Source organism: Alosa sapidissima, chromosome 10 (genome assembly GCF_018492685.1).
Source record: "Alosa sapidissima isolate fAloSap1 chromosome 10, fAloSap1.pri, whole genome shotgun sequence".
In the NCBI taxonomy this organism is placed as follows: Eukaryota; Metazoa; Chordata; class Actinopteri; order Clupeiformes; family Clupeidae; genus Alosa; species Alosa sapidissima.
In genome coordinates this window covers 26,521,155-26,535,753 of record NC_055966.1, presented here as the reverse complement: position 1 = coordinate 26,535,753, position 14,599 = coordinate 26,521,155, and the positions used below count along the sequence as shown (strand labels likewise).

Here is a 14,599-nt window from a genome sequence, read left to right as displayed (position 1 = left end):
AGCTAGGAAAAGGAGGAAAACATATGGCTGTCATGAACCCTGATCTATTAGAAACATCAGATTAAGGATGCCATGCCATGTGGGAAGTGAATATGTAATGTCTGTCAGTAAGTAAGTAAGTAAGTAAGTAAGTAGGTAAGTAGGTAAATTTGATTTATATGGCACATTTTCCAAGACAAAGGATACTCAAAGCACTTTACACAGACATTAAAAGACAAAGGATAGATAGAGATAGATACTTTATTCATCCTGAGGGGAAATTTTAGGCATCCAGTGGCTTAGACAACCATAACACAACGAACACACATACAGTATATCTAACATACATAAACATCACTCTCAGAAATGTAAAGAGTTAGCAATGTGAAAGTGAAGATGTACAGCATAAACAATCAATAAGTTATATAGGTTAATGGGTTAAATTTAACCAGCTGAAGTCATGAAGTCATGAAGCTCATGGACAATGATGAGCACATCGATCGTGATTCACACACGCACACACACACACACACACGCACATCAATCGTGACTCAACTGAAACGTGTAGTGTGAGTTACAATGTTGTGTGTGACAGAATAAAATACTGCCTGGCTTAGGTCGGACTTTGGAACAGTATCCCCTAATCAAGCACCTTTTTGTGAGATTTAACATAATCATCCCACTCTCCTGAAGATTTCCTTTCCTTTGCTAGATTGATCAGCAGGGTTCATCGAAGACATCTAAATGGCAGACTTCTCAAAAATGTGGTTGAGCTCATAGGCACCAAGCTGAAGAAACTTCTGCAATGCAGGGCACAGGGCGGGCACACACACACACACAAACAGACACAGACACAGACACACACACACACACACACACACACACACACACACACACACACACACAAACAGGCACACACACACACACACACACACACACACACACACACACACACACACACACACACACACACACACACACACACATTCATTCACACCCCCACACTCACTCAATTCCAGTTACTTGCTCACCCACACTCATAAGTTTATCTGTTGTTGGCAGAACTTTTAAACAATTTTGGAATTTCTGATGTGTGATATTCTCTATGTATCCTTATTAGAGCTTTAATGGGCTAAAGGTCTGAGGTAAAAAAAGAAAGATGGATGGATGGAAAGATGTCATGCTCAGTATTTTATTGTGTATTTATTATTGTGGTTCATATCATTTTGATACATTTAAAATGAGGGTATTAAGTATCCTGATTTAATAATACATTATGATGTATTTTTGCCCATCCCTGCATCCCTGTACTAGGGTGGCATGACTGTACGACAAGCGGCAGAGTAGGAACTTTGGCACTACACAGGGGCATTGTGGGAGGTCCAGCAGTGGCTTTACTGAAAAGGCAAGTCAGTGTGGAACGATTTGAAAGTCATATCTGGTCACAGATGCCTGTGTTATATTAAATATGATCCGCTCTGACCTAACGAAGCTGCCACAGCATATTCACCTCGCACATGTCTGCCTTCACATGCTGTAAGAGTCCCAGGTTATCCACATCTCAAAGAGAGGGCAAATATGAGTCACCTCCAATTTAAGCAACTGGGAGAGTGGTGAGTTGTTTAAATCATCACCCTCCTCTGTTTGAATGGGGGCAAAGCTTTCATCGGCTTTGACTGATGAACGCTAAACGGTGAGCCGTGACAGTCCCGCGAGAGCTCGCAGATGAGCTCATGTTTTCATGAGAAAAATAGAAAAAAGGAAGAGAAAAAAGGGAAGAGAAGCATATGAGAAGAAAAAAAAGAAAGAAGAAGAAGAAGAAGAAGAAGAAGAAGAAGAAGAAGAAGAAAAACAGGCAGGTAAAAAATGGCGGCAGTCATCGAGTGCTTCCTCCTCCCTGGTCAGACTTTCCAATATGATAAAACCAGAGTCAGGTCCTAACAGAGGCACGGATTGTGCTGTAGGCCCCAGTGACTGCTGTTTTTCTTAGCCTGTGAAAAAGCCCAAGCAGGGACTCTGTCTGGGCCGCCATGCAGGGGGATTTCAGACCCTAAATGAAGACAGATTGACTCTTTGTTACCTTGAGCACTTGGTGTGTGTGTGTGTGTGTGTGTGTGTGTGTGTGTGTGTGTGAATCTGGTTGCATTGCCTCCTACGCCATAGGATAGTGGCCATATTCAATTTTAGGTGTGTGTGTCCCTGCGTATGGTCGTTCTGCATGTGTGTGTGTCTTTACAGCATATAAAGTCCACTGTATACCGTTGTGTGGCACACTATGGTGGCATATGATTGTGGTGGAATATGAGTGTTTACTGTGTTTACACACCCAAACTGTACGTCTGTCTACTAACGTACATATGTTAGCGCTTATATGCTTGCTTGGGTCCGCATGTGTGTGTGTGTTTGTGTGTGTGTGTGTGTGTGTGTGTGTGAGTATTTGTGTGTGTCGACGCACATTGGTGTATCTGACTGTTAGCACATATCTGTGTATGTGTGTGTGTATGTGTGTGTCTACATGGTGGTGATGAAGGGAGTGGTCAAACTGTGTGAACAAGACCCTGCAGTTGGCCTGGCTTTTTGACAGAAGAGTGGAGATTGGTTGTTATAAACAGTAAACAGTGGGAGTGCTGGCGACACTCTCATCCCTGCAGACAGTAGCTCTGGCACATATAAATCAACCTGCAATCCATCACAGCAGCCTTGCTTCCAATGAGTCACACTCCACGCTGCCCCCCCCCAGCACACACACACACACACACACACACACACACACACATACACACACACACACACACACACACACACACACACACACACACACACACATTACACACGGACATTACACACAGATGGTAATTCTTACACAGCCTACATCACACACGCTGCATATGAACATTTTCACACAAACACACACACACACACACACACACACACACACACTCTCTCTCAAATCCATTCACCGTTTATTCTAACGTTGTGTGTTGAATTATAAGTCACAGTAGCACATTGCTGTGAGTACGTATTGGCAGGCGAAGTCTTACATTTAGCTTAAGACTGCAGTGTGTTTAAGTCACCAGTCCATAAATCCATCAACACTCCACTGTACGTCCACAGCTAATGACTTACGCTTTGAGAGGGGAAAAAGACGCATCACATATCGAACGTATAAATCATCTCGCGCTCCAGCCTGTGTAAAGAAGGCAGTGTAATGATTATGTTTTTTTGGCCTCTTACAAATGTCATAACGAAGAAAGTCTGATTTATTTCAGAGCTTGTTTTGGAAATACATTTGGGGAGGCGTCGGCTAAATCCACAAGAATGCATTTCAAAGCAAACATATTTATCCATGCATGCATGCATGCATGCACATGTGTGGTGTTGGGATGTATGGGTGTGTCTAAGCAAGGCTAAGGACTGTGGAGGAGGAGGTGGAGGTGGAAGAGGAGGTGGTGGAGGAGGAGGTGGTGGAGGAGGAGAAGGAGGAGGAGGTGGGGACGGAGAGGAGTTTGGACTGAATTGAAAAACAGCTTTTTATTTTCAGCGTTTGGAATCAAAGCACATGTTGTGTTCAGACTTTTGCTGAGAAATGCATAAAATACTAACAAAGGTGTATGGAAAGCCTAAATGCAGTATCATGAATCATGGTGTTGTACTCACTTTCCAGAGAGATGGATGAAAGTGCGTCCATCTCTTCCAGCTTGGAGGAAGCTTTGCTGATTCTCTTGAAATCCTGCCGGTCAAAACATGCAGAGGACATGCATAAATGTGTTTCGTCATCCCTTTAGAGTTCTTGGCCAAAACAGACAAAAATACCGGGCGAACAAACAGATGCTATCACAACTGACAAGCATCAACTCAACAACAACTCTAATAGATGCGGTTGTTGCGAGGTTGTGTGGCCTTGCTGATGCAGAAGATATCACTGCAAGGCTGCACTCTTGTGGAAATAAGTGAAAAGAAGACGCGCCTTGTTGAATCTGATGGAGGTTGCCTGTGACTCTCTTAACGGATATGGTCCAGGTGAGGCCTTGGCCCGGCCCACATCCGCTATGTTAGAGTTGGATTCTTCCAGCGGAACCACCATCTAGTGTGTGTGTGTGTTTTTAGTTGTACTGAAAGGCTAAGGGTGTTTTAGTGTTTTAGGCATGATATAATATCTTGGCAGTGTGATTTGGAAGTTGACGTATTGGGTGGAATGTGAATCACCCCCAACCACACACACAGAGCACCAACACCATCCTCGTCTCTCACACACACACACATACACACACACACACACACACACACACACACACACACACACACATAGGGATAATTAATTAATTTCCTTCATAGATAGATCATTCTGAAGTGTCGGTCTCCCACAGGCATCCAGACTACTGTGATCAGTTGAGCGGTCTTGGGTAGTAGCTGGCTCTGCAAATATCTGTGCAATATCTGAAATACAGCTTAGTTCTAGCATTCCTACTTTGTTTGGGCATTGCTAAAAGTGTAGTCCATATCCTTGGATACAGATAAATTGGGTAGAAATTGATGAGATGTTTCAATCCGATGGCCTAGGTATAATGGAATCTGTACATGGACCAACAGCAAACAGAGGAGTGGATGCATGTAGTGTATGTTAATCGAGAGGAACACAACCACTGGAACTCACTGTGGCTCTGAGACGGCCTGGCCATATGGCCCAGGTCTTTATCCCATCATTTGGACCAGGACTGGACGGAGCGGAGTTCTGACTGTCTGCTGTCTGCCAAACGTAAGGGGGAAGATATGTGGCATGAATCGCAAGCCCAGCCCATGAAGTGCTTCCTGATGTCTGAAAAAGTCTCCCCGCGTTGCATAACAGCCCCTACACTATTGTCTCTGCTACACATACAAAAGAAGTTAAATGTATGCAAAATAAAACGATCTATCCCGTAATCTGACATCATAATCTTTGTTATTTGGACCCAGATAATGGTGGACTCTGGAGTAGATCTAGGCCTATCATTAGTAGGCTGGCCGCAAGTCTGGCAGCTCAGGAACGGACCTGTGCCAGACCCGTACCAGAGTCTGGATGTCTCTGGGGGAGGGACACACCGCCATTTGTCCACCATGATCGCCCGCTCCCACTGTCAAGGTCAGAGTTGGGACGCCGTTTGTGTGGTCCCACAAGCGTGCGGCCGACTGAAGCTTACCAGAAACAGGGCTTTCAAAAAGCCCTGTGTTTATAAAAGATAAGACCCTAAAATGTGTTTAAACTGATTTGCAGATCCAGACATTCCACTAAATCACCATGTACATGATAAAGCGTGTTAAAACACAACATGGGTCTGGATGGCCCCTAATCAGACGGAATTCATTCTTTCCTGGCTAGCGACAGCCCCAAACAGCACTAAAAATAACGAATAAAGTCTTCAGGGCAGGCCTATGTTATACCAGTTATACCAGTCTGAGGACTAAAAGAACAACCTTTCAGCCTACCTCTGGAGCGCAATAAGCAGGCCAAATTCACTTTGACAGGAGTGATATACCACTAGCCTAAATCACCAGGCCAATCTGCTGACCTGATAATAGTCTAAATTCACATTAAAAAAAAAACAATATTAATAATCAAATAGTATAAATAACAAACTTGCTTTCTTTTTATGTTGACATTAACATACTTTATTTTAGTTCAAAAAAGACAAAAATAGCATAAATAGCCTATTGGTGAACCACATGCACTAATCAAGCATCCCTGTATTTTTCCCGCAGACTTCCGGTAGTATCGCGAGATTTCTTCATTCCGGCATGGCTGCCACACAGAAATTACACAGATGTGTTGTGTCTCAAACAGGAAAACATTCCGCATCGATTATCTTCCTCCATGGCTCAGGTGGCATTTTCTTTCCTCGACAATAGCCATTAAACGTGTTATATATAAGTAAACGTTGTGTCACCTTACCGTGTTTATTTTATCGCTGAACTCAGTTCCTATTAAGGACAAGGTGAAGGTGAACTGTAGCCCACATAGGCTACAGCTTCATACGTGCATCAGGCTACTAGCATAACATAACATGGATACGTAAACAATTCGAATCTCAGTATTCCCCTGCAAGGACTCGTCTCGTGTTATAGCCTAATCAGCTGTGTGGGGCTTTTGATCTCACGTTTGATCTTTCTTCTTGGGCTCAGCCAGTTTACGAGGAAAAACTCTTGACCTGGGATGGATTAAAGAGTTCACGTCTCATTTTGTAAAGATTTGCTTATCTTTAGTACTCATTTATTTATTTCGGGATAAATTAAGATAAATGATCACGGACTCCCTTACAAATGAAGGGTGGGTGTTTCCCACTACCTAATAAAACAATTCTCTCCCTTTTCTTTTCAAACACATTTGTACAGAACAAGCATGTCATGCCTCATAGACAGTGTAAAATCAAACCAAAGGGGAAAGTGCTGTTTGAGTCCAAGAACAATTGAAGTAGGCTATCTCTATCTGAGGAGGTGGCTGTAGCCTAGCCTACTCTCACTCTAGAAGTTCATAATCTTTCTAAAAAAGATGTAGCCTTGTTAGAAACAAGATTACACAGTGCAATAGGCTGTAATGATAATTGAGATTTATTGATGAACTCTTCACTTGCTGTGTAGGAGACACGGGACTGGGACTTCGGGGGTGGGTCCGAGACACGTTTCATCTGGCGTTCCCCCATATCAGAATAATCTACCCTACAGCTCCTGCCAGGTAAGTCCCTGTGGCTATAACTACTGGTGATGTTCTCTTTATATAAGAAAACCGTAATGATTCAATAGGGATTCATTATCCATCATTGTGCAGACTTTTGCCCATCAACACAGACCCCTCTCCCCTGTAAAATTGCCTAAGGTGTCCTTGCCCCCCCCACACACACACACACACACACCCGGGACAATTGCACTATCCCAATTCCCAATTCCTATCCCACCCATAGTGTTCTATTTATTTGCATTATTTTTTTATTTGCATTTTATTTTTACATAATGTAATTACACCTATACATTGCCATATTCTACTGCTCTTCATACTATTCATCCTGCACACACACTTATTCTTACTACTCTTATAATGTTACTGTTTCTGCACTACAATGGTACTGTTACCACACTGCACATAGCTGTACATACTGTACATATCTGTCTATATGGTTCATACTGAATATCCTTATTTATTTAGTTTTTCTTATATTATTATATTATATATATTCTGTTAATACACTGCATTCCATATTATTCTTACTACTCTTATGTTACTGCTACTACATTGCACATATCTGTACATGTTGTTCACACATTGTTCATACTACATAGCCTTATTTATTCTGCTCTTATAAGGTAACTGCTAACACACTGCACATATATAAAAACACATGCAAGCACATATATATAAACCACCTTCTGTAAACCAACTGTATACTACTGTCTACACTGCACTATATTTCTTGTCCTGTCTATACACCACCTGTCTATACTTTGTATATCACTTTTCTGCTTTTTTGCACTTCTGGTTATACGCAAACTGCATTTCGTTGTTATTGTACTTGTACTCTGACATCATGACAATAAAGTTGGATCTAATCTAATATAAAAAAAACAGAAGCACTCCTATTTGTTTCAATATCAAAGCCAAACATCACTTTACGACTTTACCACTGCTTTCATTCAGCACAAATAATGCCACATCTCATGAGATCAAAGGTGTTTGCATTTGGTGTAGTTATTTCACCTAAGATGCACGGTGTGCATATCCACTTATCCATATGCTTACAGTACTTCACACAAGTGTACAGTTGAGCTATTTATTCATCTTTATTACATTTCATTCATATTTGAGTTGAACCATGATGTGATCTGTAAAAATCCACCAAAATAGGGTCATGACTGTATTTTCACTCACTCTGGAATGAAGGATTTACATTTTACATATTAAAACAAGACAAACAAGATATCAGATACGTTTTACAGATTGTTTATTTTCACACTATCTGTGTCATGCATTGGTAATTGGAAATGTAAGTACATGTATAAGTAATTAGTTAATAATTTCTTCCAGTGCAATAATTACAACAGCCACCCGTGTGTGAGCCACCACATAACCACATCCCTTTCAAAGCTCTGATAGCAAGTTCGGTTTGTGTGTGTATACTTCTTCTCTCAGGCCCTACACACCGATGCGAGGTGCTCTGTCCAACGTGTGGTTTGACCGCCACAAGATCTCCAGGGACTGTCCAGAGCACCTGGATTCTGTGGACGGCATGTGTTCCACTCTTGGATCCATCCTCCAGGACGAGATCCAGGCTGGCGTTCCCAAACACAGGATAGTAATCGGTAGGAATTCTTATACACACATACACACATACACAAAATTGTAATTGGCACGAATACACACACACACGCTTGTATGCATACATAAAATAATTATTTGTAAGAATACACGCAAACACAATAATAATAATACACTTAAATTAAATAGATCTGACTCCTACACCCCAGACCTGTGTGCTGTGCTGTACGTACACACACACACACACACACACACACACACACAATCACACACATCAACCCATAAACAAACAACAAAAAAAGAAAAAACAAAACAAAAATGCAACTTATCAAACTTTCCATTCCTTTCATATGTTTGTAGCAACATTTTTAGCCTCTGCGGTTTCTCGGGTTTCCTCAGCGCTAAATCCTGAAGTATTTTGGGTTATCAGGATATGTCAGATGTAAATAATCTTGAAATACAAGCAGGCAGCACAAGTGCTGTGAAAATGGTAGACTATTAAAAACTACCCAAGGTAGGTTCCCACAGGAAATGTGTGGGGTCACTCTGCCAGTTACTGTGCTAGCTACTCACATGGTGAGAGAGTGCAAGCTTCTCCACAGAGCACAAGCCATTCAGCTTTGGAGGGATATAAAAGGGTTAACAGACAAGTCAAGAAATATATGTGGCTGTGTGTGTATATATATACTGTATATATACATACACACAAAAAATAGTTGTGAATTCTTGAAAAGTCTTTCACACAGACATACACACACAAGGTCGAGGGAAAAAAAAACTTTTGTGTGAAAGGTCTTGTGTGGATGGAGAGAAAAGCCCCTAAACTTGGTTCCAGAGAAACTGATTGAAAAAACACATGTGCCTGCGAGACTGCTGAAATATTATCTTCCTAAATCATAACATTTTGTCATTAACTATAAATACTCATTGGAGTCACTCCGCACGCCGAAGAAGCGGAGTGGTCTGCACCCGGAGTCCACTTCCAGAGCCGTCGGCCTGACAAGTGCCAGGACTTTCCATGGAAAACGTTTTTCAGGAGGGCCGTCGGCAGACCATCGCAAGTGTGTGTGTGTGTGTGTGTGTGTGTGTGTTTCTCCTTCTCGATCTTTCAGGAGTGCTGGTCCATGGGAAAGACCCTGGAGACAGACAGACAGACAGACAGAAAGAGAGAGAGAGAGAGAGAGAGAGAGAGAGAGAGAAAGAGAAATACGGTATCAAACACACATGCGGCAGGCCCTACCAAACAACAAAGAGGTGTGCGTGTGGGGGGAGGAAAAGTGTGCAAGGGAGTGCTGACACACAAGATCAGTCGTGGAAAGAAAGAGAGAGGAGCAGGATAAGGCGTCAGTTACTTACTTACCAGCGGTCATTTGATCAGAGGACCATGTGACCAGACAAGTTGTCTCTCCCTAGGTGAGAAGCTAAAACTCTGAGGAGATTTGGTTGAGACATCTCATTGAAACGTTTTGGAGACGTTTGATGTGAGGGTGGTGTCTCCTTCTCCATCTGTATGGTGGCATGTCTACTTCACCCCCCCCCCCCCCCCCCCCCCAATCCGAGCTTGGCGGTGTCTTCCTTACGGCTGTGACGGCGTGATGGGCACTCCTGCATTTTCCCAGATGTGCGGCAAATGCCCAGACGCACCCAGATGTGTAAGATTAAGGAGGAAGGGGGGGGCTCATGTGAGGGTGCCTTTTCCAGAGAGTTAGAAACTTGATGATGTGGAACTAAGGGCCAGTTTTCACTTTTCCCTTTTTTCCTCTCTCTCTCTCTCTCTCTCTCTCTCTCTCTTTCTTTCTCTCTCTTTCGGTCTTCTCTGTGCCTTCCTGCTTCTCTTTTTTAGTTGTTTTCAAGAGCCAGCCTTAACTTGTCAATTAAACTTCAATTCCTTTCAGGATTTTGCATTTTCTTCCATTAGCTGCTCTGTGAGGCAGAACTTTTGATATTGTTTTTTGTGTCCGAATTTGAATTATGAGTGAGACAAGTTGCTTGACTTGAGTTCAATTGAAATGTAATAAATGCCAGTGCTAGACTGGGCAGATTTGACACACACAGTTGGATGAGATTTAATCTCCTTGTCTTGGTCTGGGAGCATTTTGCAGCAAGGCACAAGACTGTCACCAGTTTTTCTCCCGACAGTGAATCACAGCATAATTAGCCCCTATGGTTAATTAGAAGCAGATGGCCCTCAGTGAAGTACGCTGCCATCACAATAGAGGAGGACCCCCCTCCCCTCCCAGTCTCCAGCTCACTAAGAGTACTGTCTGTTCAAAGGCTTGGAGAAGAATTAGCCTCAGCATTAAGGAAGCAGTCAGACGTGCCAGCCCAACCAGACCAGTGGGAGAGAAACTCTGTCTGGCGTTCCCGTAATTCCCAACCTAGGATGGAAAAGTCCAGGGTCAGGAAAATTGAAAATCCGCCCCAGGTTTCTGAAGCAGCCTGTCGACTTAACAAAGCACTGTAGCTAAAAATTCTTAGGCAAAATTACTAGACCAGCAAATTCAGATTATGGCTGGAGAAGAATAACAGAAGTTAACAAGACTTTTACTTACTTAACCTGGAATCTTGTTCCCCTGTTCCCCATTTTTACAAAAGGTGGGTTCTCCATGGGTGGAGCCATGGCACTGCACCTGGCCTGTAGGTACCACCCAGAAGTGGGTGGAGTCTTTGCTCTATCCAGCTTCCTGAATAAAGACTCCGTCGTCTATCAGGTAACGATGACTGTTGATGACGCTATTGCATTCTATTCCCATTCTTGTTGCCATAACTCCCTCATATTCACCTTTGTTAAGATAAGAGATGGAAATAGAAAAGTGCAACACTCGGGATGTAGAAACCAGTGGTCAGTTAATAGAGATGTACAAGTGCAGGTTTATGCAGAGTCTGTATGAAGCTCATAGACAAATGCAAAACATGGAAGTGATGTGTCTCTATACCACATTGTGTTCCCTCCTCCACCCTTATCCCCTTGAAGGTGCAGTATCTAGGGGTTAGTGGCTGGTGGAAAACTCTTACCATATTTGTTCCAATCATTTACTAAAACAGCTGATTGTAATTAGCACATGTCTTCAGGCAGGTAGATCAGCTAATTAGCTCCATTACCTGTGCATTCATGTAGGTGATAATACTCTCATGAATACATGATAACTTTTGCATTCCATATTTGCTCTTTGCTTGATCACACTAAATGCTACACACTGCAGCTTTAAAATCACGCTTTACAATGTCATGCCTCACATTCACCTATTCACCCACACACACACTCACACTCACACACTGATGACCGAGGCCTTTCACCCACACACACTCACACTCACACTCACACACTGATGACCGAGGCCTTTCACACACACACACACTCACACTCACACACTGATGACCGAGGCCTTTCACACACACACACACTCACACTCACACACTGATGACTGAGGCCTTTCACCCACACACACACTCACACTCACACACTGATGACCGAGGCCTTTCACCCACACACACACTCACACTCACACACTGATGACCGAGGCCTTTCACACACACACACTCACACTCACACACTGATGACCGAGGCCTTTCACCCACACACACACTCACACTCACACACTGATGACCGAGGCCTTTCACACACACACACTCACACTCACACACTGATGACCGAGGCCTTTCACCCACACACACACACTCACACTCACACACTGATGACCGAGGCCTTTCACCCACACACACACTCACACTCACACACTGATGACCGAGGCCTTTCACACACACACACTCACACTCACACACTGATGACCGAGGCCTTTCACACACACACACACACACTCACACACTGATGACCGAGGCCTTTCAGTTGCTGGATGACTCCCCCTCTTGAGCCACTGCCACTCTTTCTCAGTGGAGATCTTCAATGAGATTCTTTTTAAATCTAGGACTACACTTAATCCATGTACGTTTTAGTCTAGGACTAGGCTTAATCCATGTACGTTTTAGTCTAGGACTAGGCTTAATCCATGTACGTTTTAGTCAAGGACTAGTCTTAATCGATGTACGTTTTAGTCTAGGACTAGGCTTAATCCATGTACGTTTTAGTCTAGGACTAGGCTTAATCCATGTACGTTTTAGTCTAGGACTAGGCTTAATTCATGTACGTTTTAGTCAAGGACTAGTCTTAATCGATGTACGTTTTAGTCCGGGACTGGGCTTAATCCATGTATGTTTTAGTCAAGGACTAGTCTTAATCCATGTATGTTTTAGTGCTGGACTACAGTAGGCTTAATCTATGTACGTTTTAGTAAAGGACTAGTTTTAATCCATGTACATATTAGTCCACTGTGTTTATGACCCTATCCAAAAGGAATCAATTTCTTTGCTCTCATGCGTGTGTGTCTGTGCTCCCAGGCGGTGGAGGAGCGTCGGACGCGGGCGCTGAGTCTGCCGGAGCTGTTCCAGTGCCACGGCTCGAGCGACGATCTGGTGCTGCACGAGTGGGGCGAGCAGACGAGCGCCCAGTTGAGGCGGACGGGCATGAGCGTGTCCTTCCACACCCTGCCGGGCCTCCAGCACCAGCTGTGCGCCCCTGAGCTGGAGCTCCTGCGCGCCTGGCTGCTCCGCAAACTGCCCCCGGTGGAGCACGCAGACCAGGGTGCGGACGCACGCTAGTCGGGGGAGGAGACCGGACAGGACACACACGCATACGCACACACACACACACACGCACACGCACACACGCACACGCACACACGCACACGCACACTCACACACGCACGCACGCACACACACACACGCACGCACACACGCACACACACACACGCGCACACACACACACACACACACACACACACACACACACACACACACACACACATACACACACACACACACACACACATCAGCATGCTACTCCCACACAGTCATACCAGCACAATCACATAAGCAGTGTGAATACGCACAAATAAACATGCACAGCTGATGGATCAAGAAAAGCTCAAGTAAGGGAATCAAATGTCTAACACGGAGTTGGGTTAAATCAGAGGACGTAATTTACAGATTTACTGATTCACTGCCCTCAACATCCCAAAGTCTTACCCGCAGTGACTCGACTGACCATGTTAACAAACCCACTCTGAAACTCTTTCCTGCATGCCTGATTTTGGAAAGAATGTAGACTAGAATGTAAACATATACTGTAGGATGTAATTTATGTTGTTTGAAAAATCTATATTTACCCTAAATATTGTGCCAATCTATGCATATTATATTATATTATATTATATTATATTATATTATATTATATTATATTACATTATACATGTTTTGTCTATGCATTGTGTTTTATGTATTAATTGCATCATGCAGTCACTTATAGTTTTCAGACATGAAAATGAAAATGAATGAAAGTGTGGTTGTTATGGGAAAGAAGCCATTACCTGTAGAATGCAAGGAATTATTGGGGCTCACATATTGAACTTCTATTCTATTTTCCGAACAAGAGTCAGCTCTCTCATAATCGTTACATGGTAATTGACCTTTAATGTGTTTGACTGACTTTTTTTTTTTATATATCTAAACTGTAAAGATGGTCATGTCAATAAAATGTCCTATTTGTGTGAACCTTAAAACAACTGGTATTCTGTAACACATTGAAAGGTGCCTGTGAACGCAAATACACACACACACACACACACACTCAGAGAGTCGGTAAAGGATGCTGTCTCAGGGTGTGAGAGCTATAGCGATGCTGGAAGTGGACAGACAGATACAGTAGACCATCTGCACCTAAAAGCTGGATAGATTGAATCAGAGCCCAGCTGCAGCATGAGAGATTCACTGTAGAACCGGTACACTGATGCTCAGCTATCTAACTGAACTGGACCACAGCTGCAGAACCTGCTACAGAACCGCAACAGTACTGCAGAACCAGAACACTACTGCAGAAGCGGATGCTGTTAGTGTGAAGACACTCTCCTGTATGGCTGTCTTCAGCTGCCCTCTACCCTGCAGTCTTTCTTTCTCTCCTTTTTTCGTTCTCTCCTTTTTTCGTTCTCTTCCTCCTCGGCTGTCCATCTATTTTCTTCCCTCCTCCTTTGTGAAGCCCCATTATCACCCCCCCCCCCCCCCCGTATCCTGTCTTAGCTGGAAATCTGTTGAACATGTGTTCGGGGGGTCTCGGCCGCGCTGTTTGCTCCGGTAGTCCTCCGCAGTAACACACATCGCTTCATTAATGGTTATTGGAAGGAAGTGGTTAGCGAGTCCTCCACTGTTTGGGCTCGAGGTCGTCCGGATGTTGGGCCCTGCTCCGCTCCACTTTGCTCTTTCAGGGGGCCTCAGGCCAAGGCTAACACA

The 14,599-nt window shown here is 43.6% G+C and overlaps 1 protein-coding gene across 2 annotated transcripts; it reads left to right on the top strand.

Moving 5' to 3' along the window:
• The first annotated feature begins 5,735 nt into the window (after window positions 1–5,735).
• On the top strand, window positions 5,736–13,867 carry lyplal1 (lysophospholipase like 1). 2 transcript variants are annotated; one of them, XM_042108276.1, is made up of 5 exons: window positions 5,736–5,836; window positions 6,592–6,685; window positions 8,135–8,304; window positions 10,856–10,971; window positions 12,656–13,867. In XM_042108276.1, exons 1-5 carry the CDS (start codon window positions 5,752–5,754, stop codon window positions 12,914–12,916), a joined length of 726 nt encoding a protein of 241 aa, XP_041964210.1. In that variant the 5' UTR covers window positions 5,736–5,751; the 3' UTR covers window positions 12,917–13,867. The 2 variants fall into 2 exon arrangements, with proteins under 2 accessions (XP_041964210.1, XP_041964211.1); XM_042108277.1 differs by lacking the exon at window positions 5,736–5,836 and adding an exon at window positions 5,861–6,280.
• The last annotated feature ends 732 nt before the right edge of the window (window positions 13,868–14,599 follow it).